Source organism: Gopherus flavomarginatus, chromosome 9, assembly GCF_025201925.1.
Source record: "Gopherus flavomarginatus isolate rGopFla2 chromosome 9, rGopFla2.mat.asm, whole genome shotgun sequence".
Taxonomy (NCBI): Eukaryota; Metazoa; Chordata; order Testudines; family Testudinidae; genus Gopherus; species Gopherus flavomarginatus.
Window position 1 is genome coordinate 65,473,804 of NC_066625.1, and position 14,397 is coordinate 65,488,200.

Consider the following 14,397-nt stretch of genomic DNA (forward strand, 5'->3'; position numbering starts at 1 on the left):
AGGTTAAACAAGTCCTGGACCGACTCCGAAAGGCTGGGTTAACAGTAAAGGCTGAGAAGTGCAAGGTGGGGATGGCTGAAGTATCTTACCTGGGCCATTGGGTGGGGAGCGGCTGCCTGAAGCCGGAACCAGCCAAGGTGGAGGTGATCAGAGACTGGCCTGCTCCCCAAACCAAAAAGCAGGTCCAGGCCTTTATTGGGATGGCGGGGTACTATCGAAAGTTCGTGCCCCACTTCAGTACCATAGCCGGCCCCATCACTGAACTGTGCAAAAAGGGGAAGTCAGACAAGGTGATCTGGACTGAGCAGTGCCAGGAGGCTTTCCGGGCGCTGAAGGAGGCTCCGGTTAGCGACCCAGTTCTGGCAAACCCAGATTTTGACAAACCCTTTATGGTGTTCACCGATGCCTCAGACACGGGACTGGCTGCGGTGTTAATGCAGGAGGATGAAAAGGGGGAGACACACCCCATCGTGTACCTGAGTAAGAAGCTGCTACCCCGGGAACAAAGCTACGTGGCCATCGAGAAGGAATGCCTGGCCATGGTGTGGGCCCTTAAGAAGCTAGAGCCATATCTCTTCGGGCGACACTTCACCGTGTACACCGACCACTCTCCCCTGACCTGGCTGCACCAGATGAAAGGAGCCAACGCCAAGCTCCTGAGGTGGAGCCTGCTCCTGCAGGACTATGACATGGACGTGGTCCATGTGAAGGGAAGTGCCAACCTGACAGCAGATGCGTTGTCCCGGAGAGGGGACCCTGAACTTCCCCAGGTCACTGGGCAGAGTGACCCCGCTCAGTTCAGTCTCGAAGGGGGGAGAGATGTGATGCAGTAGGGACTGTCTGTGTGGGGAGTGGGAGAGCAGGGGAGGACTTTAGGGGATGGACGATGCCAGGGCCTGTAACCTGAGCTAGGTAAGGGAGGGGAAAGGTCAACACCTTTACCCGGGAAGGGGACAAAGGAAGGGAGTGGCAGGAGGGAAGCAGTTTGAGTTTGGGCTTGGGGCTGTGTGGGCGGAATTCAGGGTATCCTAGCTAGGATCCAAGCACCCTGAAAGCCCAGAAGGACTCGGTGGAGGGGTCCTGACTGTGCCTGCAAGCTCTGCTGTAACCTGTGTTCCTGTTGTCCAATAAACCTTCTGTTTTACTGGCTGGCTGAGAGTCACTGTGGGTCCCAGGAAGAGGGGTGCAGGGCCGGACTCCCCCACACTCCGTGACAGTAAAAGTTTGCAAAGTTATAACAGTTGAAAGAGGCTTTTTAAAATGGCAATGCTCTATCTACTTTAACCATAGGTATATGCTCCACTTGTATCATTTTATTCTACAACCTGTGATGTAATATCTAGTAGCACTATCTGCATGATGAGTCCATAAAATATTTTTTATGAAACCATAAGTTACAAAATGTGAATTTCAGATTAAAATATGCACTGGAGTAATGCAAGTTTGCTGGCATACACAGGCCAAAAAAGTTTGCCACAAAGTTAGCTTCATCATTAAATCCTTTATCTCTGAATTGAATTTAAGTATGGCAGTATTGGTCGAAAAGAAAAGGTTATTAGAACACACATCAGCATGATGTTATACAAAAACTAACTCAAGAATATGGAATCATGGATAACAAAATGAGTTTGTGTGTAAAAAAAAAAAAACTATTAGTTGATATGCGTGGGTAAGATTGTACAAAGTGCTGTAAAGTATTCTATCATATTTAAGAAATAGTATGGTAATACATACACACACAAGAAAACAAAGTTTCATCTCAATCTTTAACTCTGGCATTTAGTGACTTGAGAGCTTAAGCAAATAATAGCCCATTACATTTTCCCATATAATTACTGCTTTGAGGGTAGAAAAGTATTTTATACCTAAACTGATGAATTTCAATGACAATTTTGAGAATCTGATTTAAGTATAATAATGATATCATGAATTTTTCATTTCTGCTAATTTCTGTTAAACTGGGTGCCCTCTGTTAAAACAACAACAACATTATGTAAAATGTACTATTTGAAACCAAATCATTTCTTCATTATCTAAATAGTTTAAGTTTATATAAGTGAAAACTTAATCCAACAGTGTCTAGTTTATTTCAAAAAAGCACATTAAAAACTCTACTCATCTAGAACTCTTCGCTTTGGAATCTGGCATCTGTGGAGACTGACCCACCATTCATGACTTAAATTGTATGAAAAGTAACTTCATGAAGCTAGGAACTGAGCCTAAGACTCCATATCGCTTTTACTGATGGTCAAGCCAGAGCTTTATGCAGGCTATCAATTAAACATATTACTCCTGGGGGAATTTTGCACCAAAAAATTAAATGTTCTGCAAAATTCTGCATATTTTGTCAAAACAACAATATAAATCACACCAGTTTCAAATTATTTTGATAATTTATTTCAAAATACCTGTCAATAAGTATGTCTGTAACAATACAGACAACAAACAAGATTCAGGAAACGTTTGAGAAAACGATTCCTTATTAGGCATATTAATATGTAACTTGACTAATAATTCATTTAAACCTACAATACAGAAATGTATTTCCCACACCCCTCAGAACCAGTGCAAAGGCTTGAGGGAGTCGGGGTAACAGAGGAGCTGAGGGAGAGGGAAGTAATTGCTGGGAAAGAGCCTGGGAGTGAAACTGGACAGTTGCTGGGTGTGGGTGGAAGAGGTATGGAACAGGGGTTTTGGGGGTTAGGGCAAATTGTTTGGGGGCTAGAGAAATTATTAGGGCAAATTGTCTGGTGGGGTTTTTTGCCTTTCTTGAAGTATCCTGAAGGTCCAGTTTTAGGTTAATAAGGAGAAAAGACAACCTTAAAACTTTTAAATTCCTAAGTGGAGTAATTTCATCACAAGCTGTGTTCAGTATTGGCATGAAGTTCAAACTAGCCAGCTCCCAGAGGTAAACATGAGTAAAATCCATCCATGTCTGCTTCTTTCTCTTGCATGCACACACTGTAGTAGAATGAAAGTAGTACCCAAATTAAGGTTGTCTATATCTTAACTTTAAAGTGCTTGATTCTACACTCTTAAACAAAATGTTTCCATCAACATATGATTTCTCTCTCTCACACACACACAGTCCAATTTTTTTATTTATTTATTTTTTTTAAAAGGCAAGACCAAGTTCTGCTGTGAATAACTGTAGTTGTGAAGTGTTAGGCAACCTTAATATTGGGATGTTACCTCTATGTGCTGCACCAGGACGAACATGGACTTGGTGTTGTTTACCAACAGGCCCAGAGTGGCACATGTGGACAGGATGAGGGCCACATGATCCCGCACTTGCAATTTGGAGCTGCCTTTGATCAGTCAGTTGTTGAGATAGAGGAAGATCTGAACCCCACGACGTCTCAGGTAGGCTGCTATCACAGACATGCACTTTGTGAATGCCCTGGGAACGTGGAAAGGCCAAACAGGAGGACGGTAAATTGGTAGTGTTCCTGCCCAACTGTGAAATGGAGGGAACGTCTGTGCCCCTCAAATATATGGAATGTGGAAGTATGTGTCCTGCAGATCGAGGGAGACATACCAGTCCCCGGGATCCAGAGAGGGGATGATGGAGGCCAGAGAGACCATGCGAAACTTGAGTTTTACCATGCACTGGTTCAGGCTTCACAAGTCCAGGATGCACCTGAGCCCTCCTTTGGCCTTTGGGATAATGAAGTAACAGGAGTAGAAACCCTTGTGTCTGGACTCTGCTGGTACCACTTCCACCATTCCTAGGCCAAGGAGCCACCACACCTCCTGCTTGAGCAGGGCCTCATGAGAGGGGTTCCAGGAGGGACGGAGGCCAGGCGGGGTAGAGGTAAAACTGTAGGATGTAGCCCCCGGAGACGGTGTTGAGGACCCATCGGTCTGAGGTCATCCACAACCACTGCGGGAGAAAGAGCAAACAGTTAGAGAAGGGAAGCTTTACTGCAGGTGGATCCCTGGTATGAACTGGTAAGTTGCTCCCAGGAGTCCCGTCAAAACTGGCGCTTTCCTGCCTGTCTACCGTCGGAGGGCCGAGGTGGGGGGCAAACTGGGACTGCCTCTGCTGGCGTTTCTTATAGTCCCTTGACTTTTTTTTTTTTTATAAGGGGGCTCATATTTAGAGTGGGTGGCCTGGGTGGGAGCTGCTGCAGCTTAAACTTGGTCCTGGCCAGGGCCGGAACAGAGAGGCCAAGGGTCATTAATGTTGTTCAAGAATCCTTCAGGCCGTGCAATTTCACATCTGTCTGTTCCGCAAAACAGGGCCTTGCCATTGAACCAAAGGTCCTGTAAGGAGTTCTGCGCCTTGCTGGACAGCCCAGACAGCAGGAGCCACGATGCCTTCCTCGTGGACACTGTAGAGGCCTTAGACCTTGCAGCCCCATCCGCGGCATCCAACATTGCTTGACGGGTCGCCCTGGCAGCCGCTGTACCTTCCTCCGCCAGAGCCTTGAACTCCTTGTCACGCTCTTGGAGGGAGTTCTCGAATTTGGGCAGAGTGCCCCACAAATTGAACTTATGCCTCCCCAGGAGGGCTTGATGGTCCGCCACTCTTAACTGGAAACTTGACGATGAATAAATCTCTTCCCTCATAGACTCTAGGACTGGAAGGGACCTCGAGAGGTCATCGAGTCCAGTCCCCTGCCCTCATGGCAGGACCAAATACTGTCTAAACCATCCCTGATAGACATTTATCTAACCTACTCTTAAATATCTCCAGAGATGGAGATTCCACAACCTCCCTAGGCAATCTATTCCAGTGTTTAACTACCCTGACAGTTAGGAACTTTTTCCTAATGTCCAACCTAAATCTCCCTTGCTGCAGTTTAAGCCCTGAATAGGTCCTGTCTCCTTCAGTCTTTATTTTTCAGAGTAGGGGCTGGTTGGCCCTGCCTCTCCCTGTGGTTGACCGATTCAACCACTAGGGAGTTGGGGGCAGGGTGGGTGTATTCACGCACCTTGGCAAACACAAAGTACTTCCGTTCCGCCCTCTAAGAGACTGGGGGCAAGAAAGCCGGGGTTTGCCACAAGGCATTCAAAATCTTTGCCACCCCTTCATGGAGTGGGAGGGCCACTCTGCCTGATGCTGAGCTGAGAGGACGTTGAAAAGGGAGTCCGAAGATTCCTCCACCTCCTCGGCTTGAAGCTACCCTTTTCAACAGTTCCTGATGGGCCTTGGAGTCCTCCTGTGGAACAGGTGGCAGAGAGGCCATAATTGCCTCATCAGGGAGGCTGAGGGTGCAGTACTCTGCATACCCACCGGTGCTCGAGGTCCCACCACTTGGTTGTCCTCTGGGCGCAGAACCAGTGATGAACGCCCCACTGACTCCTTCCTGGGAGACTGAGACAGGGAGGCTGACAGTCTCTCTGAGGCTCTGGCCACCAAAACAAGTCACCACCAGGGGCTGCGCTGGAGGTCATGGGACCCCATTGGTACCATGGTGCTGGCCAAGGAGCCTGGTGCCACTGCACCTGCTGTGGCACTGGTGGAGCAGGCTGTTCAGCCTGACCAGCCTGTCCCATTGATTGATGACTATGAAGGGAGGCCAGGCATATGACCTGCTGCTGCGCTCAGACCAGGAGCAGCAGCCGTGTTGGGAACGGTGCCAACCATGAGATGTGATCCCGGGGTGGAGGAGCGGAAGTACTACCAGTAGCAGCTGTTCCAACGGGTGGATCTGCGACAGTGAGTTGCCGGCAATTGATGCCTGGAACTGAGGGAGCAGAGCTGTGGCAGGGCCCTCGAGCGAGATGAACAACAGGAATGGTGTTGATGCCTGTACAACGATGGGCTATGGTAGCCTCTCAGAGACTAGGACCTCCAGTGCTGTCTGTCCCAGTCTTGACAGGGCATGCTTTCCTCATGAGGTCTATGGTCCCTTGAGGAGGAGCAGTGCCTGGAACCCCTGCCAGTCAGTACCCAGCCAGACAACCTGGTGGGGGTTGACTGGGACTGGCATGGACTGCACACGAGGCAGTCGCTGAGCAGCGAATGGCGTTGGGAACATTCCCTAGACTGTGAACGGTACTGACCAGGTGGCGACTGCGGAGATCCAAGTGGTGGCTTGCCTCTGGGCTGGGAAACCAATGGTTGCAGGTCCCCTGGTACCGGCACAGACATAACATCCTGGGCCGCTTGCAGGGCCTCCAGCATGGACCCAGACTAGACTCAGACCCAGAACCCAGATCCAAACCCAGAACTGCACAACATGGGTCTAGTCTCTCCCCCGTCTTGCTCCGATGTCACAAAGGAGATCTCTTCTTAGCTCTTTTGGAGTGTTACGTGGACAGGGAGCAGTGCTGGCTGGTGGAAGGCACTGAAGAGTCGCCATGCACCAATGCCACGGTGCTGGGTGCCAATTCAGAGTGGCACACTTGAGTTGGGGTCAACACCGACTCCATCAGAATGGCTCGGAGTCAAATGTCCCTTTCCTTTTTGGTTCGAGGCTTGAAGGATCTGCAAATCTTGCAGCAATCGCTGAGATGGGTTTCCCCCAGACAGTATAAACAGTCCGCATGCGGATCACTCTCTGGCACTGTCTGCCTGCAAGTGCCACACAACTTAAAGCCTGGAGCATGCCCCAACCTGGGCGCACTAAACCAACACTAAACTACATGTGCTACTAACTAGAATGAACAAGAGTTCAAGAGGGAAGTTGCAGCCAAGCTGGAGCAGAGCAGTTCTGACGCACCTTCACTGCTGGCAAAAAGGAACTGAGGGTGGGGGAGAGCGCGCCACACCCCTTATACCGCACTACAGAGGCGCCACTCCAGGGATCGCTAGGGGCACTCCCCAACAGGCACTGCTAGGGCACCAGTGCATGTGGAGAGCACGCACACCTATTGTGGAATGCACATGAGCAATCACTCGAAGAACCCCCATTCTTCTTTTTTTTAAGTATGTGTCAGCATGGATCCCATAACAGATGACTGGCAAGCAGTACCCTCTTCAGGATGGTGGGAATGAGAAGTTTCAATTGCACCTGTTGAATAGTGACTGGAGTACCACTCTTGCAATTTTGGCCTCTTATTAGTCCAATGCATAATGCTGGACAAACATGGATGGCTGCTTCACTTAGCAGCCTTGCAGATTTCAGATATCAGCACATTTCAGAAACAGGCCAAGGATGCCACTTGGGTTCTGACGGCACGACCCTTAATAGTCAAATGGAGAAGTACCTCAGCCATTGGGTAGCACAGTGAGATATGGGTTACCCATTTGAAAGTCTGATGAAATGCCTTGACCATTGGAGCAGCTAACTACAGACATGGGGACAGTCTAAAAGATTTTGTCCTGTTGATGCAACATTGAAGAGCTCTGGATACGTCTAGGATATGGATCATCTTCTCCCCTTGTGTGGAATGTGGCTTTGGAAGACACAGGCAAATTGAAATCAGAAAATGTCTTGGGAATTAAATTTTTGCATGAGGTCTCAGTGTGACCGGCTTTATGAAACAAGATGAAAGAAGTTTCCACTCCGAGTGCCTGAAACTTGCTCACTCTTCTGGCTAAGGTAATGGTCACTAGAAAGACTACTTCGAGTGGCAGATGGAGTCCTAAAAGTTTAAGAGGACAATGCTGGAGCAGGTTCTCTAATCAGTAGGTAAAGGCATCAGACAATGACAAGGACAGATTTAAACCCAGTGAGATTCTAGTATGCCATTACAAACGGTGTGAAGCATTTCAACCCACTGTACAAGGAGGTGTGCAGGAGAATCTTCCCCTTCTTGACCTTTTCCTTTTTGGGGAGAGGAGAATGCCCATTTAAACGAATTTTTAATAAAAGTATTGAAATAAAGGAAGTGAAGAGAGATTTCTTGACAAATTAAGAGTTCCAAAGCCTAGAAAAAAGAAACAGGTCAAATACAGTCCAAGCTCCACCTCACTGCCATGGGAGGTGAGAAGGAACTTGAGCGTTGCAGCCACTTCACATAAAAGCACAAGGAGGAAGAGGAAGCATGCACAGCCCTGAAGGATGCTACTATTCAAGTGATTATGAGCTCTCATGAGGCATATGTAAACTTACAGTGGAGTCCAGAGATGAGAGAGACATACTTCTAAAACTATAAATTCTTCAGTAAAATGTGGTGTCTCATCCTTTATTTGATTTTTTTTTTAAAAGAACCACACACTGAGAACAAGAGAAATGCAAAATATAGTACCTGCTCTCATTAGGTTGACAAGCAGCAGATAGTTTCAATTAGTTAATTAAATCCTCCCAATATAGTCCCAAACAACAACAAAATCTATGTAGTCTCAGTCTTAACTCTATTTTAACATATCAGTTATGTAAGAGTAAAAACACACTACAAAGATGCTGTAACCACCCCAAAAACAGATATTACACACCAAAAAAAAATGCAGAGATAAGGTTACATTAAAAATCCAAATGACTTAAGGTACAGAAATGTACAGTAAAGACACCCAAACAATCTTTTTTCTACACTGTAGTGACACCATACAGTAACCACACAATTATGATTAGTGCATAATTGTGTTTCCAGTTTATATTAAACTGATTTTTAAACAATAATACATATTTTCTCTCAAGGCAGAATGCATTCTTAGAAATACACTACCTCACCAGAGCACTATGAAATATGTGCTGAGAAAGTGGATGAAACAACTAGGTCGCCATAAGAATGGCTGGGTTTGCTACTCCACAAAGTGAGCACTAATAAGATTATTAGAAAATACTGGATAAATATGACTATTTATATATTTATAAAGCACAGAAGTTAAAATATACCTACACTAATCTCTTTAACGATGTAATGAAACATACAAAAAAAATTGTATGACAATTACATGGTATCAAGTATCAGAGGGATACCAGTTAGTTATCAGAGTTTGCTGCTTTTAAAGATCCAGGCTAAGAGTCCTGTGGTACCTTATAGACTAACAGACGCATAGGAGCATGAGCTTTCGTGGGTGTATTCACTCACAAAAGCTCATGCTCCTATGCGTCTGTTAGTCTATAAGGTGCTACAGGACTCTTTGCTGCTTTTACATGGTAAACTCATCCAGTCTGGTAAAGGGAGGCCAGAGAGGCTGCACTTTAAATGGGTAGCTAATTTTCTTCAATCTTATTCCAGTACACTGCGTCTACCTCTAGACAATATTTTTCCAATAACTTGGAAATCACAAGATTTAGATCTTGTAACCACTGATCACTTAGCACTCACTTGGACACATGAAGCATTATATGTCAGTTACTCCAATCAAAGTTTATAACTCAGAATTATCCAAAATAAATCATTTTGTATAATTCTGAAAGACTATGGTCCAGGTCAATTTCAGTTTCCACAATACCACTCAACTTGCTGTTTCCAGCACAACAAATACAAGAAGTATGTGTAAATTCTCCCAAACAAAATAAGGAGATCCAGTAATAAAAAGTAAAATAGTTCCATTTCAAACTCTAATCATTTACTTCCAATGAAATCCCTCTCTCTCCTTTAAAAATGTTATGCACAGGGAATAAGCTATGAACACATGTAGATGGAGCTGAAAAAATTCACTCACTGTAGGCAAGTAGGAAGCTTTTCCTGCTACTTGGGGGCATATGTTAGCAGTTTCTACAAAAATTAAGCTTTTAATTTAAAAAAAAACTAACAACTATTTTTCTGTTCTTTGATTCCAGAATAAATATTTCAAACTGCAAACCAACTCAGCATTGTCTTCCCTAATCTGCAGTCAGTTCCAGTGCCTTTGCACAGCATTACCAAGCACCAGCAGAATATTTAGACTCTAGTCTGTTTCACTGTTTCTATTCAGAACCTGTGGGAGGCAATGAAACTCCAGAATCATATCAAATTTACACAAATGTTATAGAGAAAGCAATAAAGCATAGAAACAGGCACTTCACAGAGGAGACAGACTCAAAAAGTGGTCTAGAGGTATATAAAGGAGGATGCTTCTTCACACCATCCTTCCCAGCAGCCAGGAGGCTTTAGGTGAGAAGTCGAACAATGGAGACCTGATCCATTCTATGCCCACACTCCGTAGAAGCCAGCAAGCTGAGGAGAGGGGTACAGTAACAAAAGCTTCTCTCCTTCACAGCAGCCAGGAGGCTCTGGGATGGGTAGGGAAGACTAAGCATTGCCTTACCAGATCATTGGTCAAACTAATCTTGTATCCTACCTCCAATGGTGGCCAATACCTGCTGCTTTAGAGGAACATGCAAGAAATACTGCAGTAAACAGTCATGGAATAGCCTACTCATAGGGAGTAGTTTATTCAACTGTAATTCTAGATGTTTTCGTTATCAATATATCATGAATGTCAACCTTTTTCTGAACTCTGCAAGGCTCTTGGTCTCATTGATATCTTGTGGCGTTCAGTTCCACAGGCTAATTGTGTGTTTTATGAAAAATTGTTTCCTTATTAGTTTGAAATGTGTTGCTAAATTGGTTCATTAAACGGTCCACTTTCCTTATATTAGGAGAAAAATGAAACAGAAGTACCCAACCTATCTTCTCTATATACTGTTCACTATTTTGTGTATCATGTTCTTTTTACTGGAACATAACAGCACAGATCCCCTTCATTTTTTATACCTCATGCTGACTAGTAGGTGCATCTTGTAAATTTATCAAGGTCTGTAATAGGAAATATTTCTGCATGATCTCAATGTTTTGTCCTGATCGCTTAAGGCAGGGGTTCGGGTCCTCTCAGGGGGTCACGAGGTTTTACATGGGGGGGTCGCGAGCTGTCAGCCTCCACCCCAAATCCCGCTTTGTCTTCAGCATTTATAATGGTATTAAATATATAAACATTTATAAGGGGGGGGGGGGGCGGGTGTCACACTTAAGGTTTGCTATGTGAAAGGAGTCACCAGTACAATACACCACTACCCCAATATAACGCGGCCTCGTGGAGCCAAAAATCCCTACTGCGTTATAAGTGAAGTGCTGTTATATCAGGGTACCGGTGGCAGGGCTGCAGTGGTGATTTAAAGAGCCTGGTGCTCTGGCCGCAGGGAGCCCCATGCCCTTTAAATTGCTGGCAGAGCCCCGCTGTAGCAGCCCTGGGGTAGCAGTGGCAGGGCTCCAACGGGATTTAAAGGGCCTGGGGCTACCCACAGCAGCTGGAGCCCCGGACCCTTTAAAGCGCTGCCTGAGCCCCCCTGCCGCAGCTCCAGGGTATCAGCGGCAGAGCTCCAGCGGTGATTTAAAGAGCTCCGGGCTCTCCACGGCAGCCGGAGCCCTAGACCCTTTAAAGTGACTCAAGACACCTTTTAAAGAAAAACTGCTTACATCAGTCACTGTTGGCACTTACATAAGCTCGTATACAAGCTTTCATGATGTCACTTTGTCTTTTTTAGTATTTAAAATGGAGTGAGAAAACACGTAGATACAAAATGTAGGTATACATTTATAACAAATAACTCATAAGATTACCATAAACAAAACATTAAAGAAAAATATTTCTTTCAACTCCTCTCCCATTTCATTTACTTTGTGGTCAGATTCACTGTTTTATTGCTGGTACACATCTTTCTTCAGATCCTACAAGAGGATGTTTACCAGTATCACAAGCATCAAATCTCAAAGCGAAAACAAAGAGGTGTGTCAGACAGAAGTGTGCTCTGAAACAAAAGTGAGGAAGGAGCTGAGCATCCTGGGTGGTGTTGCAATCAGGTCACTTCTTAAAACATCAACAGGAAGCAGAAAAGTTGCACATTTTAAAAAGGACTTTAAAAAATTCAGAATGCATTATTGGTGCTATATCAAAGAATATATTTTAAAAACTTCGTGCAGGTCACGGCTTTTAATTTGGGTATGTATAGTGATTTTTGGTTTTAGTAAGAAAATTACTATTTGCATGCACCCCAATTGCCTCTACAGGGCGGTTTTTTAAAAAAAAGTTCATGTTTATAGTGACCCATTCCAAAAGGCTCCCAAAGCTCTTTTCAAACATATCACCCACATCTGAGATTAAATGTGGCAGTCACTCTATACCAGCAACACCCACAACTGGTCTGTTATTAAAAATACATACATGGGAGAAACACCTTTACCGCAGTTGTATTTAAAAATGGAATAAGTATATTACTGTTATTAGATCAACTACTATATCCTCAATTCAAGTTAGAAGAAATAGCTATAAAACATTTCACAGAATTCTTAAGACTTTCTGTACTACTTCTGTGATCTGGTTACAGCAGCATCTACAGATTAATAAAAAGAGATTACATTTTCTGTTCCCATCTGAATAGAGTAGGCTAATCTGAAAAGCATGGTTTTCAGTTATCACAGATTTCAGAATAAGTACCTACTACCAATACTCCAGGGACATCTGAACTGAAAATATGAACTATTTTAAAATAAAGTACAATGGAGTCTGTCATTATTCTTGCTGCAGATAAAGGAACTCATTTTGCCATGGCTGATATAACAGAATGCAAAGACATTTTATTTTCTTTGCTAGCAGAGAGGGAAAGACTTAGAAGTCAGATTGAACACTAAGCCCAAGGCCAATCTGTTACTATAAACAAGAAAAAACTGTTGTCTCTTCAAGAAAGTGATTCGCACAGCAATAACTACTCTTCTCTACTTTAGGAGAGATACTGTAAAACTAAAGTCGATACTGAATAAATAAGAACAAAGGCTCTATTTTCCATACATTGGTGGATTTTACAAAGTCTCAACAAAAGTAATTTAGTGAATTTTTTTTTAAAAAATGCTTTAGTTCATTACTGAAAAAACAAACAATTGCTTTTTAGAAACTGTTTCTTACCTGCTCATAATTTAGACGTTGAATTTCAGAAATCTCTTTTGGTTTTGCATCAAGAATATAGTCTCCTTAAAAAAAAAAAAATCAAGTTATAATTTATTCCACAACTCAAAGCTTTAGATGTACTCTTTAAAAGTTGTCTATCTGCCTGAAGCTCTTTGACAAAATGATGGCACCTTTAAGTAACTGTCTTTAAGAAACTTACCACTGGAACAACTTCCCAAGGATTCTCCACCACTTACATTTTTAAGTCAAGATTGGGAGTTTTTGTTAAAGATATGATCTAGGAATTATTTGGGGGAAGCTCTATGACCCGTGTTATATAGGACGTCAGTGATCCCTTCTGAACATCTACGAATTTAAGTTTACTAATAAACTGATGAGATCCCACTTCCTCAGAACTTTAAATCATAATTGTTAGAGGAAAAGTTAATACACAATCTTATCAGAAGGCAAGTGAAACCTAAATGATAGTTAAACATTTCAGTTGGGCATGTAGCTACTCTATTTTCTGACTTTTTTTTTTTTTTTTGGCAAATAGTCATTTATTCCTAGAGTCTCTGACAAAATATTGTTTGCAATGTTCTTTCAGTGTTTTATGAATTAATTTTTATTGAGTCCAAGATTTGCTGTTTTATGTACCATTTTCAATGTGTCATGATGAGAGTTAAATATTAATTAATTTAGCTTATGCCTTTATCCAGGGCAACAGGATTATTAAAATACAGCAGTGGCTCTCAAACTTTATTACTAGTGACCCCTTTAACATAGCAAGTCTCTGGGTGCAACCCCCCTTATAAATTAAAAACACTTTTTAAATATAATTTAACACCATTATAAATACTGGAAGCAAAGTGGGGTTTGAGGTGGAGGTTGACAGCTCACGACCCCCGCATGTAATAACCTTGTGACCCCAAGGGGTCCCGACCTCCAGTTTGAGAACCCTTGAAATACACCATGTTATACAGACACAAAACTTTCAATTCTTATATTACACAAAAATATCCACTTCTTATTTGTATCATATTTACATACATGCTTGTGAAAATCTGGTTATACTGTTAGAATGTCTTTTAATTGTCTATTAATTTCCCATTTTTATATTTAAACTTGGATAAAAACAAAGAATTGAATACTTTATACATTACACTTTGTTTCTGTTCAAAATGTGTTTTTCCTCTGAGACACATGCAAAAGTGAAAGTTACAATTCTGCTTGCACAGCAAAATATTCCTCTTCCAAGCGCAGACCACCTGAGCCCCCTGTTTAAAAAGAGATCTTTCCTGACAGCCAGATTGCTCATTCAGACCAAAACCTTGGACTAGATGGGACACCGCCCTCTATTATCCAGGTGAAGCTGGCAAATCCCAAGTCATATTTCAAGTTTAAGCAACCAAAAGAAATAGTAACAGCAGCAAAGGGGCCACATGGTAATATAACAAAGTACATGAATAAAAGCAGACACCAAATTAGAAACTAAGATAGATATTAAAAGAAATGTGAAATCTGAATCCTTTATGTTTTGTTAGCTTCAGATTGGATTGTGTTTTATTTTCATTTCGTTTTAATTTATTTATTTTGGAATCTGATTATTTAGGTTTGCTGTAAATGTAATATGATTACATCGAAATCAAACACTGAAAAGTAGGGATGTCAATCACAGTTAACTCACATAACTA

The 14,397-nt window shown here is 43.1% G+C and overlaps 1 protein-coding gene across 4 annotated transcripts in view; it reads right to left on the reverse strand.

Annotated features, from left to right (window-relative positions):
• Positions 1-14,397, reverse strand: part of MINDY2 (MINDY lysine 48 deubiquitinase 2) — a 105,737-nt gene that overhangs the window by 67,779 nt on the left and 23,561 nt on the right. For all 4 annotated transcript variants that reach the window (XM_050967976.1, XM_050967975.1, XM_050967972.1 and 1 more), the window contains exon 3: positions 12,722-12,786. In XM_050967976.1, coding sequence (XP_050823933.1) covers positions 12,722-12,786 — 65 coding nt within the window. The remainder of the gene's footprint in view (positions 1-12,721; positions 12,787-14,397) is intronic.